The sequence below is a fragment of the Mastacembelus armatus genome, chromosome 21 (genome assembly GCF_900324485.2).
Source record: "Mastacembelus armatus chromosome 21, fMasArm1.2, whole genome shotgun sequence".
Classification (NCBI taxonomy): domain Eukaryota; kingdom Metazoa; phylum Chordata; class Actinopteri; order Synbranchiformes; family Mastacembelidae; genus Mastacembelus; species Mastacembelus armatus.
Window position 1 is genome coordinate 11,123,136 of NC_046653.1, and position 18,815 is coordinate 11,141,950.

The window sequence follows — 18,815 nt, forward strand, 5'->3', positions numbered from 1 at the left end:
AAATTACAGCATCGGGAGATCAAATGTTTATTGTTATTACGTAGTAAAATGAATTACAATTATTGGATATTGTAGTAAAACAATAATTATTTACCTCGGTATTATAACTCCCCCCCTTCTTTGTATAATGGTACAGCGCAACTTCATTTTTCCCAGTCTCTTCAATGGCATGTGAAGACATCATCATTGTCCACTTACAGCGATCAATGGTATCGATCCTTTGACATATTAGCTTATATTTAAAAAATAACATGTCTTTATTAATATTCTTGAAAACCCCATTAGCTACTCGGTTGTTTTAAAAGAAAACAAATCAAACGACGCGTTGTGTCTCCCTCAGATTTTTGGGGAAAAGTGTTGTATTTCACTGGCCGATGTATATTAATAAACACTATAATCACTGTATCACTTCGGATGGCCTAACTTTTAGTTACAACGTCCACATTTGACCGTATACTATGTTGACCAACTAGATTACCATAGCATGTCTATGCTACTTAGATTGATCATCATCATACTACAAATCTAGAAGTCAGCTTTTCAATGCAGGAGCAAAATAAATTTCCACTTCTTTGTCAAGTCATCGTGATTCAGGTGAGATTTAAAATGATTACATATTATATATATATATATATATATATATATATATATATATATATATATATTTTAACTACATGGTTCATTTTTAAAATTAGAAGCCCGAATTTACGAGCAGAACCGGAACGCAGCGCATCTTGGGCCGAGTTCAGGGACGTGCGACCTCTATCTGCCACAGCCCCACACTGGTCTTGCCCCATGGAGGAGAGGAGGAGGCCGAGTGAAGATGCTGTCATCCGCTGACACCGACCTCAGCGAATGACAGCAGCATGAAAACCGAGCCATTTGAAAACGATCCCGTCTAACTCGGTTGTCTCTGTTCGGGCCGTGCGCGACGATGATGGCGTCCCAGTGCACGGAGCAAGCCGTGCAGGAGTTCCTGATGGAGAGAGGAGGGAGGGTCCAACAGATGGAGCTCATCGATCATTTCCTATCAATGTCGGGGGAAAGTGGCCATTCAAGAGAAGGGGTGGATCGCGAGGTGCTGAAACACATCGTGGACAACGTGGGTATCGTAAAGGTGGAAAACGGCGTGAAATTTGTGTGTTTAAATACTGAAGGCAGCGCCGAGTCGGTGATGCGTAGGGACGCGAGCGGCCACGCTCTCACGGAGTGCAACGGGAATAACCAGGAGACACTGAACAACAACTGTGTCAACGGCAACACGGACAACACAGACCGAACAGGTGAGAGCAGCGCCCATTGTGCTGCTTTTATTCTCTTTCACACACGTGTTTTGCCTTCTCACATCTCACTTATATGTATATTATATATAGCCCACTGTGTGTGTGTGTGTGTGTGTGTGTGTGTGTGTGTGTGTGTGTGTGTGTGTAGATAATTAGTAGGATAACCATGTGAAACTAGGGCTTGGCCATTGCTTTTGAAGGCAAAACTAACTGGTTTGGACTGTAGATGCTAAAATCTTCTGAGTAAGATTTTAGCAGTGACCTCTTTAATGCCAAGCGTTTTAAAAAGCTACAACAATTTGAGACAATAATGACACAAACAGTAAACAACATGATTCTCAGCAGTGTTGTGGTTTTTATTTGCTTATGGGTGCAAAATAGCCTCTATCATTTTTTTTAATCATGCTTCATCACTTTGTAAACGTTTATTTTTATTTAATAAAAGTTGACAGACGGCTGCATTAATCCTAAAACATTTAGCAAAATAATTCAATATTTTTTTGGATCTTCAAATCAACAACACACCCATTTAAAGCAGATAGGTCACAATATTAAAGTGTAATGGAACTGAAAAGAGGGAAGAGGTGGCATCCTAAATTTAGCAAAAATGACATGTGGTTATCACAAAATCACACGGCACATCTGGGCTTGCGTCACTGCACGCTATTTAGGAACCGCTGGTCTAGAATGCCTTGTGCAACATGCACTGGAGTTCAGCTTAACAACAGCCTTTTCAGTTATGTGACATGTAATTTCAACAAACTGTAATTCACTTACTGAGCTGGAATACAATCACAAAAACATGTTTAATGGTTTCACAGGAGTATCCAACCCACTGGCTGGAGGCCTGGACAATGACAAACCTGCAACCCCCTCCCAGAAGCCGACTAACACAGGGACTAACACAGGGACTCCTATGTCTGTTGGAGGATGGGAGGTGAACCTGAGGGAAAGGAGGAGGCGAGAGTCAGCCCCAGTTATTGGTATAGCAGATCTGGATCAGGCTCACTCTGTAGGTTCCCACAGCCACCAAGTGAGAGGGGCACGTAGGGTGTCCAAAGGGTCCCAGCGGGCCATACTGACCAGCTGCCTATCTGAAGACAGCGCCTTGGAGGGGCTGGACCCTGCTGGAGATATCAACACACCCAAGGGAAGTCGCAGGAACTTCATAGAGCTGATGATGAATAGTTCACCACAGGTGGGATACTCTGTGCCAAGAAGAAAGCTTCCAATGAGATTATTGTCATTAGTGTGAATTTTATTTCTATAGCAGCTGTTCAAAGCTCTCTACAGTCAAAACTTATAAGGTTTGTTTATAAAAAATGGTCTTCAACCAATAAAATGAAGATGAATTCAGATGTAATAGAAAAACACTTGTATACTGCTCTCAGTTGTTTAAAACTTTAAACCACACAATTTGTGTTGCAATTTTGGGTGTGCTCCAAAACCTGGCACACAGCTGTCCATGGATGACATTAAGCAGGTTCCCTTGCTTTTGATATTGCGTAAGATGAGGCATGAACCAACAAAGCAGCTGATGTAAAGTGCCATTTGTGGTGTGATAAGAAATGCAATATGCATGACGTGTAACTCAGCAGACACAGGTTTCTGTCTGAACTCCTTTTTTTGTGATTGTCATTGGGCAACAACAGGCAAAACTGACAGGCCTTTAAAACTGATTTATTTATTGTCCTAAACATACTGTACTTATACAGTCCACATTAGCTGCATACTTTATTATGGTGAGCAGTGCTGCTCAGACTGGTATCAGGTTTGCCTTTTTTTTAGTCCATCTTCTACAAATGGATGGGGTTTGTTTGGAGCGAAACATTTAAAGGGTTTAGAAACTGCTACTTACTGTGCCACTGAGAACTATTTAAGCAAGGTAACCAACATACCTTTTCTGAAGATCCACTCTATAATGCTTGGAATAAAAGAGTTTATCTAAAGCGTGCTCCTTTTTTCACTCATGCTTTTTTATGAACAGGTTCGTAGGTCTCTGATCAGTCGTGGCTCGCGGCTCTGGGACTCAGTGAGGAGCGATGGTGATTCAGCATCTCTCCTCTCCTCAGGCACTGATGAGGAATGTGCCTCGGTGACACTGGACCCACTGGAACACGAGTGGATGCTGTGTGCCTCGGATGGCCTGTGGGAGAGTCTGCAGCGCCTGCTGTCTGTGGAACCTACCCTAGTGACCAAGAGAGACTTTGTGACGGGTTTTACCTGCCTCCACTGGGCGGCGAAGCAGGGCAAAGCTGAGCTGCTCTCCCAGCTGCTGGTCTTCGCCAAGGAGAATGCTGTACCTGTGAATGTCAATGTGAGATCAAGTGCTGGATACACACCGCTACACCTGGCAGCCATGCATGGACACACACAGGTGGGTGGCTGCAACAGTGATGGTGGTTGGGTATCATGTCTTACATCTGCTCGGTGGAGCGGCGGATAATTACCTGTGCTCCACCTAAAATAATTAGCTGTCTTCTTCAACATCATCTAGAATCATCTAGAGACACAGATGCTGAACTTAATGTCAGCACTGTTTGCTCTTTACATAAAATGAGGGGAAACCCTTGAATCAGAGTAATTTGTGTTTTGATGAGTCTGACAACCTAAAAAGTAGCTGCACTGGGATGTGTCTGTAAGTGGAACATTTAAATAGGATCCTTTTGGTTGCAAAAAAAAACATGGGAACACGGTACAGAAAATCTTTGTCCAGTAATGGGCATAGGAAGGATTTAAGAGGAAATGTACTGGTTATCCTCTGGTTTAGGTAGAGAAAGAGAAGACCTTTCTTAGTGAAAACCAGTGCCTGTTGCCATAAAGCTCCACCAGCTACAGTGGCAGGAGGTACTAGACCAAAGATCTGTCAGAGGTATAAACTGAGATGATATCATGGGATCACAAACATACACTATTAACCAAAAGGGTAAACAAATGGAATACAAGGAAACTCAAATTGTAACTTTGCTGATATTATGCCACTGAAAATGGTCTATCAAGGTAAGTACACTGTTGATGTAACATCTGTTAGAGTCGGCTTCAGTTTAGATGTTAATGTTAAATTGGAGTTCAAGGATTATCAGGGCAGTGTTCTTTGAAAAAAAAACTGTAAATGAACCAGATCATGACAAAAAAAATGGCAGCAGAGGGAATATTTTAATTTTGCTGCTTGATTATATTCACAGATGCACAGTATTGCATCATCGAAGGTTGACTAAATTCTGCGTAAACAAACATGAAGATCTCGGTACCTGACGTTTCCTTGATATACTGTGATTGATAGGTGGTTCGTGTGTTGCTGTCCGACTGGGAAGCAGACCCTGAGGCTCGAGACTACAGTGGAAGAAGAGCAATCCAGTACCTTCCTCAACAGCTGGCTGCTGACCTGCAAGAGGGAGTGGTCACCTCCCCAGGAGCTGAGTCGGATAGCGAAAACGCTAACGCCAGCAGTAGCGGAGGGCGTGGCTGGAGGTTTCCCAGAGTCCTCCAGGGCAATCTGAACCCACTGCGGCTACTGAACCCACCAGCTGAGGCAGCAGAGGAGGCAGCCGGGACTGAGAAGACTAAAGGGGGCATGCAGAGGAAGTCATCTCTGAGCCGGCTGAACGCCCGGCTGTACAGAGGACGCCACCGAGCCCAAATCATCCACAGTGCCTCCTTCAGGGACACAGGGGAAGTGGGAAGAGGAGAGGACCTCCCCAGCAGTCCACTCCGAACCCGACCACTGTCCAACCTGTTTGGATGAATTTACACCACTATAAGTATGTTAACCATTATGACCAGATTTACAATGTGAAGTTTACTCACCTTTATAAGCTGACTGGTCAGATATTTCTCTGCACATCCTAATATAAAGTGTCAAGCTGAGATTTAAGTTTTATTATTTCAGGATTTTTCATTTATAACTACAAAGATATGTTTTTTTTTTTATATATATATAAATCACTTGGTTCCTATTGCAGTTCTTAGTTTTACGCTGATCACCAACTGGATTACACCGAACTACTCTGAAATGTTTTGAACTTGATTTTTGTGTTAGTGGGTTTTCTACATATATTTAGGCTCTGTTTTAGAGCAGGTAGCTGTCATTATACTTTTTTTTTTTTTTTTTTTTGTGATGAGGAATTTTTTTGGATAGCACGATTTGATTCACACAGTTGTTCAAAATTATGTTGTTGGTCACAGAGTATATATTTATAGAATACACTTTCTATATTTCAACCTCCTTTTGACTGGATGGTGCTGATTTCTGTAATGTGAATGTATCTTTTTTTTTTTATTTTAAATTGCAGATTCAGACTGTTGTAACGACAGAATCTTTGTATTTCCACACAACCACATCTAGTCATCGTGTTTGCACTTGTCACTTTGATGCTGGGAGGTGATTGTGGGAGGAAACGACTTAAAATAAAACCATGATAGCTGCTTTTGGTTCCAGCTCATACTTGCATGTTAATATTGCATACAGTAATATTAATATGTGGCTACTTTGTTACATCTTTATATGTATAAGCTACTGCATAGGTAAAACTACAAATGAGACAATGTCATTGTTAGTACCTTTCACTGAGTTTAACCATAGTTTACACCAAAAAGAGTAACAGTGGTAGATTATACTGATCTGGGTATATTTTGAGGTTGCAATGAAATTAGTTAGATCCAGTCACTTATATAAAAATGGTTTTCACTTACACAGTATGAGTGTTTTAAAGAGCGCAGTGATTTCCGGTGTTTACTGATATTCAATTCTATATGTTTGACTATAGTCATTACAAAACTTGTTTTACATTATGGCACACATTCACTGTTTCAGAATTTACACTTTGGAATTTGATTCATGTTGCACATCAGTGTGAATCACAGTGAAGCACTGATCAATTCTATAGTAAATATGCAATCAAACTGCATCATAAGGATACTGAATATAAAGTCTGTGTTGTCCCCTTGTATCAGTCTGACATTGCATGTACTCTTGCCTGTTCCTCATTAATCATGCCTGTGTCATCTGTGACTAGTAAAGAGTTTAAACCAGAAAATACTACATTTAGCTGAGTAGCACATTGACTTTTTTACTGTATCCCAGATATGTGAACTTGACTTACTCCATGAAACATCCCCTGATCCCTTAGTTATCTGTAGCATTTTGACACATCATATGACATTTGTGTAATTGTATGGTTGATAGTTTTGATGTAGAAATGTAATATACAGATATACTTTGATGTCACTTTTTCAGCTGCCTGAATAGGGGAAGTGTAAATGCTGGTTACTGTTATTTTTTAGGCTGTATGTCATTGTCTCTGTCTTCTTGGTGGAAAACTGTGAAGTTCTTATGTGGTGTGTATGCACACGATGAGCCACTGTTTTGTTTTTTTTTCATGTTTCATCCTTGAAAATGAAATAAAGCAATAATTGTATGACTAAACCTATGCTCTCTGCTATGTCCACTTCAAATCAATGCTCAGGATGTAGATACATGTCATATGTGAACAGTTTAATGTTACAATAACCAGTCAAATGTTATAAATGTTTGTGTGGCGTCTAACCAGAATGGATTTAAAGCCCCAAAGAAAGCATGTTACTTCATCTGCCATTCCTGCTGGCACCAACTGATTGTCTTTGTGTAGTGATGCTGAATAACAGACGATCTGATGATCTGATCATCTGAATGGGAGGGAGGGAGGGAAGGGAAGTGGGTACACTGTGGACAGATTGCTAGTCTATCACAAGGCAGACACATAGAAGCAGTCTGTCCACTTGACACTGCACGTGATATATTTACACAGTGCTCATGCTGTGTGATCTGGACTGACCTCAAAATACAGTTAGGATGCATTAGGTTAGCATTTCTGGTAATTCACAAATGTTTAAATTGCAGATTTTATTTTCCCTCCAAGTGTCATTAATATATTACACATCAGGAGAAGGATAGATTTGATTTTCTGTATCATGCACTATCCTTGCCATGCCGCTCGGCCTAAGTATCAATATGCAGGAGATACTGATATCCTAGGCTCCAGCAGATCCCCCGTAACTGTAGCTCTTACAAAGCTATGATGGCATCGATATTCTTCTAGCTCCCTGTCTGGGTCTGTTCTCTGCTTTATGTTTACCTGAACATTTGCCCTCATCGACTAGTCTCCAAAAATATTTATAGAGGTCACTGAAACAATGAGATTTTTCCTCAGCCTTTAGAGTGCAGAGTTGCCTTAGGTGGCTTATATGTTAGATGACTGCTGATCTGGACAGAACAGAGAGGCTGTCTGACTGCAGCTACTGACCTACATACACAGTAAAGGGAGTAATGCCTATTATGTAATTTCCTCTGCCATCTTCTCACAGAGACTGTGCCAACTTTTTAGCTGAGAACCTCCACCGTTGGACCAATCCATGCCCAATCTATCTCCATTTATTACTCACAGCCCATCAGTTACTATGTTCATATAAAGCCTTAGTTGTGACTAACAGTGCCAAATGGGCATTAACGTAATAAGAAATGTATGCCATGTTCTTTGATCTCATGACATGCAGTGCCTATTAAAGTATTGACCCCCCTCAGAGGATTTTATGTCTTACAACATAAAATCCTTTGAGTGTCAAGCTGAGTTTTAAATTTTATTATTATAGGATTGTATTATTATATTATATTATTTTATTATGTGACCCATGAACAGTTACGCTCACGGATCTCCAGCAATCCTTTGCAACAACTGAAGAACCTGCGGGAAGGACGTTTAACTCAGCAGCTCTTCATCAGTCAGTCCGTCTTGGCAGAGGCGCAAGACAGAAGCCACATTACATGAAAAGAATGTAAGAGCCCACATGGAGTTTTCCAAAAAAAGCATGTAAAAAACTCTGGGAGCATGAAGAGAAAGACGTTCAGTGAACACCAAGAATTGCTTGTCACATTTTAATGCTGTGTCTATGGTGAAACATGTTGGTGGCAACATCATATTATAGGGCACTCCTTAGCAGCAAGGAGAGTAAACTTGATCCACAGTGCATGCAACTTGAGATGGGGTCAAACGTTCACCTTTTAGCACAACAATGACTCAAAGCAGTGACGACTCCTCTGTCCAAAGCATATATGTTTTAGTTACAATTTAGTCATCTCTGTTGTGTACAGTTACTGTGTTTACAGGGTGGCGTGTTGGCCCACAGAGCAGCAAGTGATCGAGAGACTTCATTCACATTTTTGACTAAAATCCTTTATTTAGTGAGAGAATTGCTTATTGATGCTTTTGATAGTGACATGAACACTAATATCCAACTCAAATATTACATCCACAGCTTTAAAGGTTCAATGTGTGACATTTACAGCAATCTATTAGCAGAAATTGAAGATATTATTGATAAATACTTTGTCATTAGTGTGTAATCACAGGAAAATACCAACCAGCATTTTCTTTTGAATCTACATTGGGAGCGGGTTTCCTTTCACAGAGGCAGCCATGTGGCACCACAATGTTTCTAATAGACAAACCAAACACTGGCTCTATTTAGGGAATCACATTTAGTTTCAAAAGGGACGAGCCACTGTACCATCCCTAGCATGTGGAAATGGGGGATGAGGTGTAATAGGTGCTCAGAAGGTTGCATTCTGCAATCTCACCACTAGATGCTGCTCAATCTTTCTTTCTCTTACACGTTGCACCTTTAAATGTTAAATTAGAACAATTTGCATTTTCTGGAGCAAATGTGTCAGTGTCGTATGGTTTATAAGTTGTTGGCCAAAGTATTGTGGCTAGAATTACCTTAATACAAACATTAATAAATGATCACTTATGGTCTATAGGATCACCAAATATCTGATGACACTGTTGTTGGGGTTTCTGATGCTGCTATTTCTAAAATGTAAAGTCAATCTATCGATCATCACTACTTTGACAGAATACATTACAGACCAATTTACAAAATGGCTTGAAGGCTATTCAAACAAGATTTAATTTTATTTATTGATTTCATTACAACAGCCCAGTGGCTGAGTGGCCGTGGTGTATACAGCTGTCAATGTATATTACAGAAAGGAGCAGACAAAGAATGTTAGTATGTAGTTTTTATAGAGCAGTATTTGCATTGAGAGGAAAATAGGTCTCATTAAAATAATACATCATGAGATCCATTATTGCCCTTACCCCGAAACAGAGGATGGTGGTAATGCACCTTTAGGTGTTTGCCAAGAAGAAGGAAAAAGAAGAAGAAGAAGGAAAAAGAAGAAGAAGAAGAAGAAGAAGAAGAACTCGGCGCTATACTTTGAAAGGTCAAAGTTCATTGCCTGCGGAAGTGAGATGTGTATTTATTTTATATTTAGTTGTGTGACTACATAAGTCAACACATTAAGCTTGTCTTTTAAACAGGAGGCTAACTGGTGTTAGGTAAGTGTTGGGTAAATGTACTGCGACAGCTGACGTTAGCATAACGTTATGTAAAAGTAGGTTGAGCCGCTTAGTTTAGCTACCTCAGGCTAACCGGTAGCTAGCTGGAAGTAAGGCTAGTAAGGTTTGCTGCTGATATTCATCCAAACACTCTGCAGCTGATAATCTGCGTGTCGTCCAAAGTTGTCCCTCAATTTAATAACATTAGTTGTTGGATTCGTTAAATAGTTTGTAGACATCATGGTTTAACACAAACCTCCGCGAGCTAAAGTTTCCACCAGTGCCGCCGCGGTTAGCTGGCTAATGTTAGCACACACCCACAGAGCTAGCTAAATGTTGGTTATGTTGACAAAACAAAACTGAACATGCAGCTTTAACGAGTCGTTTGCTAAATGAGATGACATTGTTGGTGCCAAACCACAACCAAATGAGCTAAGCAACTGAGCTTAGCTGGTACATATTTAGTTAGGTTTAGCGTTAGCTAACGGCGTCTAACACATGAACAACATCTGTCGATAGTTTTCCGTCTTTAGAAGATCTTAACATTTCTAATGTTATTATAGGACCATCTGACCAAACTGTTTGAGTTCCACTATTGATTGCGGCTCACTGGTTTAAAGGGCGTGTAGCGATTTTTAAAAACTATTAAATTCACTTTGTATCGGTAATTTGTGTATTAAATGAAGCCCATCATGGAGATCTCATCGTCAGATAGCACATGGGCCGTCTGAATCATAACCACAACTTCTGTTTCTAGTTTAAGCGCCACTGGCTTCCTTGTTTTTAATATGTTGGAAAGTGATCACCACTAAAGTATTCCGATAAGCTAAGGATGATTGATGAAATGAAATGAGACATACTTAATTAATCCAAATCCAAATTCAAGTTCAAAAATTAAAATTCAACAACAGACAACTCTTAACCGTTTTAATGTCTGTACTGTCTTCCTGCAGCTTCAGCAGGCGATTACTACAATGACCACCATCGTCCATGACACCACGGAGGCAGTGTGCCTTTCTGAAGAGTACAATCTGTACCTCAAGCCCATTGCCAAAATGACCGTCAGTGTTGCACTGCCCCAGCTCAAGCTGCCAGGCAAGAGCATCTCCAACTGGGAGGTAATGGAGAGGGTAAAGGCTATGGTAGCTCCAGAGCAGTTTTCAGCCCTGCGGATCTCCAAGAGCACCATGGATTTCATCCGCTTTGAGGGCGAGGTGGAAAACAAGATGGTGGTCAAAAGTTTGCTGTCCCGTCTGGATGGAAAAAGCATCAAACTCAGTGGATTTACTGATGTACTGAAGGTAAGGCTGACATGGTTGGGCACAGATATTGTAATGAGACTGTGATAGTTAAATTGCTGATCACAGCATTTGTAATAAGGTCATTAAGGACGCTGTAGTAGTGTAGTGGTGCTCTTTGACTGTAATACTTTGTTCACCTCATTTATATTGAAATATGAGATTGCTAATTCAACAGCACCACAAAATTACAGGGGCATTGTATTTGATTGCATTAGTTTCAATAATCTGTCAACCGAGTGTAAATATTTCCCTTTTTCTTTCTTTCTTTCTTTAGGTTCGTGCAGTAGAAAATAAAGTAGACTTCCCTACTCGTCATGACTGGGACTCCTTTTTCCGTGATGCCAAGGACATGAATGAGACTCTGCCAGGAGAGAGGCCTGATACTATCCACCTGGAGGGGCTTCCTTGCCGCTGGTTCAGCCAGAAAGACAGCCAGTACCCAGATCGGCCTTCTGAAGAGGTCCTCATTGCTGTCTTCGAGGCCTTTGGCAAGGTGGTATATCTTTCTCTTCTAGCTTTTCTGCGTTGAGCAGGAAATTTACCCAACAATAAATGCACATGTGTACTGTTTTAACATTTGCAATTAAAGGCATGTCTAGGATGTAAGACTGAACTTGCAACATTTTCTGAATATTGCTACATCCTCAATATTAAGTAATCATGTAAAGAATAACTTATAAATAATTACATTTAAGTTTTTTTGGTGTTCAAGCATGTTTAATGTTTAAACTTTGAACTATAGGTGCGAAATGTTGACATCCCCATGCTGGACCCATACAGAGAAGAGATGCTGGACAAGAACTTTAGTACATTCAGTTTTGGGGGCCATCTAAACTTTGAGGCTTACGTCCAGTATCAGGAATACTGTGGCTTCACCAAAGCCATGGACACTCTGCGAGGCATGAAGCTGATGTTCAAAGGAGACGATGGGAAGGCAGTGGCCTGCAACATTAAGGTACTACAGGTTCTAATGATTGTAAAGCACTGCAATTTTCATGTTAATGGTTATGGCAAGAACACAGTGGCATAATTATTTTTCCCCCCATTGTTCAGCTGAACTATTTAAGTAGGCAGTTTTTAGGGAGCTGATTTCTCGTCTCCTAAAAAATTTTCATTTCTGTAATATTTGAGCTTCATACCCATGTATACATAATCAAGTTGGGTTTGTGGGCTCAATCCTACAGAGAGACATTGATCAGCACAGCACAGTACATCAGAGCAGCATGTTAAGAAATCAGTAGATTGATTCATCATTCAGGTGAAGAGAGAGAGAGACATCTCTTTATCATTTAGGCTAATAATGAACATGGCATTGTATTTCTTTTCATGTTTGCTAAATACATTTCTTTCCACATATATAAAATCCTGCTATTCAGTATTCGCTTTTGAACAGCCCACAGATTCGTGCATGTATTTCTCGAAGTGACCTTTCTGGATTGTATATGATTTTCTCACCAATCACCAGTCGCCAGTTTTGTTCTGAATGGCTGTTAGAGGCATTAGAAATCTGCATCTGCAGCAACTTTAACACCTTTTAGTGGAATGAGAACTAAAGCCATGTCAGCTGCATGTGTTTTCCAAGGTAATGACAGTCTCTTAATCCACAGAATAGCACTTCATTGTGAAGTGTAAATTAGGATGCTCTGTAAAAGGAATCAGGGACAAAACAAGATATTGTAAGATGGTTTGTTCACTTGCATTAATGTACAAAAAGAAAGGCTCTTAAAATCTCACCAGCTTTTGCCTCAAAATGTGAGATTTTTATTTCAATTGCTTGTGTTAACAATGCCTTATCATAGCATAGAGTTGGTTTAACTCTAGACACTATGGTAATTAGCAGCTCAATTATTGCCATTTTCTGTGGGCTACAACATCATACTGTTCTAGTTTTCTGCCATCTGTACTTCACCAGAAGAAATGATCGGCCATGCAAGAATAGCCTAAACCCTCTTTGTTAGAAAATTGTTTGGATCTGACTTACTCGATTTATTTTAGTCCAGACTTTGACAAGACTGTTCAATCTCATTTTACTGGACTGGCTGAAATTACCATACCACAAATGATTTTTTTTGTTTGTTTTTGCAAATAAGTTTTTTGCTCTACATACATCATAAACAAACTTTGATTCTGTGTGTATTTCTGTGTTTTCTTCAGGTGATGTTTGACACCACTAAGCACCTGAGTGACTCAGCTGTGAAAAAGAGGAGCTTGGAGAGGATGAAGCTGCAGGAGCTCGAAAGGCAGAGAGAGGAACAGAAACGACGGGAGAAGGAGGAGGAAGAGCGTCGTAAGGAAGAAGAGAAGTATGTTGGGAGACAAGACGTAGAAAATTTATTTATAATGAAAAACAACAAAATCTGATCAGCTGTAAGAAAAGATGTATTGAGCATTTTATGTTCATTAGTTTACCATAATGCACATAATGAAAAACTGTCACAAAACCTTTATGATATCAAGTCTCTAATGTAATGACCTAACGTTAATTTAACATTTTACATTCTAATACTAAGATAAGAGCAGAGATACAACTAACTACATGCTGTATTCACAAAAGAATTTTTTATTTTATTTTCATTTATATCAAACTAAAATGTATTTGTTGCTTATATCCTTCTAATGTGAAAGAAGTGATAATCGTCTTCATATAGTGTGGCTTTATCTTAACAAATAGAAAGGTTTTCCATGCTGGATGTTATTTTATGTTGTATGTACTATTTAATAAGGGATTTTTTTTTTCATTCCCAGATTTCACAGTTGTTACATTTGCTTTTTTCAGAAAACAGAAGGAACAAGAGGAGGAGGAGAAAGAGAGGAGAAAGGAGGAGAGGCTGCGGAAGCGAGAGCAGAAGCTTCGAGAGAGGGAGGAAAGGAGAAACCTGAAGAGGGTGAGGCGACAGCAGGAGGAGGAGCAGAAGAAGCTGCAGATGAAGATCGCCATGGAGGAGAGGAGGCTGCTGCTGGCTCAGCGCAACCTGGAATCTATACGGCTCATTGCTGAGCTGTTAGCCAGGGCAAAGGTACTGCATCTACACAAAAAATAATTTAAAAATCCACTGAGTATACACACTGTTCTCTCTGGTATAGTAATAAATGTCTTATTTTCATACCAGTAGTGTAGCTAATACTTGCAAATTTGATAATCTAATACTACAAACGTTTTTGAAACCAAGAAAAACTGGCTTGAAATGAAATATTTTTGTCCTTGGAAGAATTGTAAGCTAAGCTTGAACCTTCATGAGTCTCATGAATATTTAACACACATAACAAAATACAGTAAAAACAAATTAGTCATCACAGAGGGCTATTGATATTGGGCTTAATCTTTAAAGTAATAACCTGACATTTTCGAAAATGAGTTTTTCTTTTTTCTTGTTTTGCAGAGTTCAAACTTGTTCAACTTCATACCAGTTCATCTCTCATCTGGTTCTCTTCTGTCTGGCCAAGAATAAAGTAGAATAGTGTTTTATCCTGACTGATTTGAATTTTACAGACAGTGGTTCAATTATAAGGCTGGACGATATGGCAAGAATATATATATATTTTTTTTAGTAAGATCACGATTTTATCACGACTCTTTTTACGTTGATTTTTGAACAGCGCACCCAAACTACTTCCCTATATAATAACATAGCCCTGAAATTAAAAAAAATAAACCTCAATTGCTTTGAGCAGTCTTTTGAACCCCTCGTTGAAAAGTTTCGTGGTGATCTTATCCAACATATGAGTCTTGTCTGTGCAAACATTGCAAATGACTACTGTTTGCACTTTGGAGTTCTTTTTAGGCACCAACTCCTTGTTTTTGTTTTTAGCCATGGTTTCCTGCTACTGAATTAAACTGGGAATCCAAGGCACTGTTCATATTTCTCTATGATTGGTTGATCAGGTAGGCGTGAAGTGGACTAGCAAATAGTGTGATTTTGCTGAGGAAAAACTTCTGATGCCTTTGTGTGCAAGGACTGCAAAGAACAGAATGTGTCTTATAGACAATACTACGATCTCTTTGCTTTGGCAGATCGTCAACACATTCTAATCCGTCATGATCTAATGTCGTCATATCTCACAAACCCTATTCTAGTGCGGAACTATGTAGGCACAATAATCTTCACTTACTTAAATAAAGATAAATATTAATTTGCAGGCTTTTTGTTAATCACGTCTTGTTTTTCCTCCCCAGGCCCTGAAGCAGCAGCAGCAAGAGAAAGAGAGGGCTGAACGTGAGGAGCAGGAAAGGCAGGAACAGGCTCGACAGAAAGAGGAATTAGCCCGCCTTCAGCAGCTGGAGGCATGCCGACGCAAGCAGGAGGAAGAGCTCCGGAGGGTCGAGGTGGAGAAAGAGCGGGCGCTGGAGCTCCAGCGTCGAGAGAAAGAGCTAAGAGAGCGACTCGTTTGCAACCTGCTGAAGAAGAGCAACAATAGATCCACACAACCTCCAGGGAACCAGGACCAGGCTACAGCTGAGGATGCCTCTGATCCTGGTGGCAATAATGTGATGTTGGAGCTCCTGGGCCAGGTGAACGGTGTAAAGGCAACTGAGAGCAAAGAGAAGCATGTGTCCAAATCTAGCATGAACTATCAAGTTTTAGGGAAAAGCAGAGCAACGGAGGAGAGGAGAGGAGCAGAAGACAAGAAGAAAGCTCGGGAGGGAAGGAAGGAAGAGGAGCTGAGGAGCAAGCACAGCAGGGAGCAAGCGAGGGTCCCAGACCGCTCCCACAGAGAGAGGAGCTCCCACAGCAGGGGGAGGAGGAGGAGGCGCTCTCACAGCTACAACAGGAAGAGGAGAAGCTCCAGTCGCCATAGGAGGAGCTCCAGCCGTCACAGGAGGAGCTCCAGTCACCGCGGAAACAGGAGGCACAGTCATAGCCACTGCAGCAGAAGCACAAGCTCAAGCAGAGAGAGGAGCAGAAGCAGCAGTGGGAGGAGTTACAGCAGGGGGAGGAGCCGCAGAAATAGTCACCGAAAATACAGCAGAGGCAGCTCCAGGAGCAGCGACAACAGTGGAGAGAAGAGGAGTTACAGTCATTACAGTCGAAGACACAGGAGACACAGCAATAGCAGAGACAGGAGCCACTCCAGACGACAGTAAACTCAATAATATAATCAGCTTATTAATTAATCTCTTTGTTTTTGGACTTATACCTAAAATAAAGCAGTTTTCAGAAGATTAGATATTTTAGGCCTTTAAGTAATGTGAGAGTGCATCAAATGGCTAAAAAGAAATAGGGTTTTTTTTTTTTTTTGGGTTGTTTGGTTTGTTTAGGACTGAAGCTGCTGATAGCATCCTTACACTCCTTACACTTGACAATTTGATGTAATTGCTAACTTTACTATTTGGTTTCACTAGAATCCTAATCTTAGCCATAGATGAAAGATACTGTATTAGTACTTGGACTGAAGTGCGCTAAATCTCATCCTGAAATTTAGAACAGCAAGAATAAACATAATTTTAAAAACGTGTTCAGACTTAATACTCCTCTATAGGCACTATTCCTTGATATTCATTATATTGGAAGCCAGATTTTATACCGAAACCTAACAAAAACCTGTTGATCACCTTTATTTTCTCAGTTTTTTTCATTTTGCAGGAGCACTGAACTAAAGTGCAGCACTAGTGTGTTTATCCACACTAACACATGGCCGTCAGAAAATAAAACACATTATCCTGTACTGACATGCAGGGTACAGCATAGTTTCAAACACCTTTACATCAAGCATCTTAAGACTCCTAATGGCAGCCATAGTTTTAAAAGGACCATAATGAAAGGCTTCTGCTCCATTACAAATGTGATGTTTTTACAGGCTGAAAAGTGCATACCTCTGTTTTGAGGCCAACTGGTGCACTCAGTGGTTTCACTGTCATGCGTTACTGCCTCTTTCTAGGAATACCACAGCAGAGTGTGTTGTTACTTTGCTCAGAGAAATGCATGACTGAAATATACCATTAAAGACATTTTTGATGATCATTTCAGTTAAGAAAGTCCGGTATCAGTTAAATCTGAGTTTTGTGGAAATGTATCCATTATATTTTGCCCTCACAAATTCCTCAGTGGACTGCGAAAGGTCTGGTTACAATCCCACAAGGCTTTGGGTTTTAATGATGTGAAACTTCAGTAACTCTGCAGCTGATGACTGATGACACAAAATGATGAATTTATGTCACTACTGAGTAATGTGTTGATCATCTTTTATATGGGAACTTGTGAATGGGTGACACAGCCTGTTGTTTGCATCTTGGCATTAGACCTGACTCAGAGATGTGTACTCTCTTTACTGGGTCATACAAGTGATGTATTTGAAATAAGTTCTGTTCTGTTTCTGAGTCTAACCCGCACATTACCCAGCAGAAATGGGGTCCTAGGATGTAACTTTGGCTTTCATGCTTACGCTGTAGTACTGGGTACTGGATTTAAGCTGTGAGGATTTTACAACAGAGCAAATGGTCACTAACTTAAACCAATGGGGGGGCTGAATGTTTGCTTGACCCTTTCATGGTGTGTGGTTCTGTCTGTTTATTTGGTTTAGTGTTTTAGGGTAGAAGGTTGTAAATAACTGCCAGCAGTTTGTTTCTTTGATGGCAAGAAGACTGAAGATTGTACCTGAACAAACAATGTCGGGGTCTGTTCAGGATTAGTCCAAAAGTACGGTATTTAAACTGCTCTTGTAACACAGACGGCAGAGGACTTCTGCAAGGACGTCCTCTCCGGGCCCGTGATTAAACCTGAGATGATTCATCACACTTGTGGTTGTTTTCTGAGAATTAGCAACTCTCAAACTTAAAGAAATTTCTACCACAAAGCTTACTAGTTAATGTACAGACTGTTCTTGTAGCTACATTTGACCTTAGGGGGAAGTCATTCACAGTTTTGTTTACCATGGCAAAGTACATTTTTTGTCATGATCTACTAAAGCATGTCTTGCATACACACAACTAAAATAAAAAACCAGGATCAGAACTTAAAAGCATTGTCTTTCAGTTGATGTTCTTTGTAATTTTGTCACTGTAATATGGTTTAATCATGTGTCCAAATATCACATCTTCCTAAATTCTGTACTTTAAATGGTCTTGATCAACAGAATTTCATTTAAAAAAACTGCATATTGTATGTGTTTTAAATTCATTCTTTAGAAATGTCTGCATCATTTCAAACTGTTAGAGCCATGATTGGAGCAACCTCGTTCCATTTTTATGGCTGTATAAACTTTCTTTTTCCCAGGCTGTGTGTGAAGGATCAAGGGGCATCTTGCCTAACCTCACCTGTCATATCTGTATAATACACCCCAGCTTTAATGAGCTGTATGGATGAATAATTAATAGTCAAACTGATTAGTGTCTGTATAATCTCAGCATGTCATGTGACACAGCAGCTGTATCATTAGTCTGTCAGCATACGGTCAGTCATTGCATATGAAGGGGAGAAGGCACATCGTTCATAAGAGAGGTTCCCTCAAACGTCTGGCTGTTCCACATTGTTGATCATATTTTGGGGTCATGAAAACTTTGTGGAAAATAGGTTTGCTGTGCGAATGTCCTGAAGCAAATTCTCTATCTGAGTGTGAGTGATAATGAACAAGGCAGCAGTGTATTGCAAGAGTTGTTTCTTTGTCTTACATAGACCGAGCCCCCATTGTAATCTGGGTTATGTGGTTGTAATCAGCTTAGCCCACTGCCACTCACACCAGTGCTGCTTCTGTGGAGTGGTCACATTCTGTAGCTTTAGTCTGCTTCTGTCTTCACTGCCATTCATACATCCATCTGTCGAATTGTCTCTGGAGCCTAAACAACTTGCAGAGAGGGTCAGTTCACAGTTGGAGGACATTGGACAGGACGCACTGAGCATAGCAGTTCTCCAAACTGTGGC

General features: G+C 40.3%; 2 protein-coding genes across 3 annotated transcripts; both read left to right on the forward strand.

Moving 5' to 3' along the window:
* Nucleotides 1-749: 749 nt before the first annotated feature.
* sowahca (sosondowah ankyrin repeat domain family Ca) lies at nucleotides 750-5,302 on the forward strand. 2 transcript variants are annotated; one of them, XM_026295634.1, is made up of 5 exons: nucleotides 750-1,283; nucleotides 2,105-2,481; nucleotides 3,271-3,660; nucleotides 4,567-5,044; nucleotides 5,246-5,302. In XM_026295634.1, the coding sequence occupies exons 1-4, from the start codon at nucleotides 935-937 to the stop codon at nucleotides 5,026-5,028; spliced, it is 1,578 nt and encodes a 525-aa protein (XP_026151419.1). In that variant the 5' UTR covers nucleotides 750-934; the 3' UTR covers nucleotides 5,029-5,044; nucleotides 5,246-5,302. The 2 variants fall into 2 exon arrangements, with proteins under 2 accessions (XP_026151419.1, XP_026151418.1); XM_026295633.1 differs by lacking the exon at nucleotides 5,246-5,302 and having other exon boundaries at nucleotides 4,567-5,174.
* A 4,220-nt stretch (nucleotides 5,303-9,522) lies between these two features.
* On the forward strand, nucleotides 9,523-17,687 carry akap17a (A kinase (PRKA) anchor protein 17A). Its single transcript, XM_026296123.1, has 7 exons — nucleotides 9,523-9,658; nucleotides 10,612-10,959; nucleotides 11,234-11,452; nucleotides 11,702-11,914; nucleotides 13,114-13,262; nucleotides 13,736-13,976; nucleotides 15,134-17,687. Exons 2-7 carry the CDS (start codon nucleotides 10,633-10,635, stop codon nucleotides 16,040-16,042), a joined length of 2,058 nt encoding a protein of 685 aa, XP_026151908.1. The 5' UTR covers nucleotides 9,523-9,658; nucleotides 10,612-10,632; the 3' UTR covers nucleotides 16,043-17,687.
* Nucleotides 17,688-18,815: the final 1,128 nt, after the last annotated feature.

What these genes read in the sequence shown, in the direction of transcription:
- sowahca (XM_026295634.1), top strand. Translation starts at nt 935, where the DNA reads ATGATGGCGTCCCAGTGCACGGAGCAAGCCGTGCAGGAGTTCCTGATG. An exon ending in GGACAACACAGACCGAACAG is followed by an intron (nt 1,284 to 2,104) that starts GTGAGAGCAGCG and finishes ATGGTTTCACAG; the next exon opens with GAGTATCCAACCCACTGGCT. An exon ending in CCATGCATGGACACACACAG is followed by an intron (nt 3,661 to 4,566) that starts GTGGGTGGCTGC and finishes TGTGATTGATAG; the next exon opens with GTGGTTCGTGTGTTGCTGTC.
- akap17a (XM_026296123.1), top strand. Translation starts at nt 10,633, where the DNA reads ATGACCACCATCGTCCATGACACCACGGAGGCAGTGTGCCTTTCTGAA. An exon ending in CAGTGGCCTGCAACATTAAG is followed by an intron (nt 11,915 to 13,113) that starts GTACTACAGGTT and finishes TGTTTTCTTCAG; the next exon opens with GTGATGTTTGACACCACTAA. An exon ending in AGCTGTTAGCCAGGGCAAAG is followed by an intron (nt 13,977 to 15,133) that starts GTACTGCATCTA and finishes TTTCCTCCCCAG; the next exon opens with GCCCTGAAGCAGCAGCAGCA.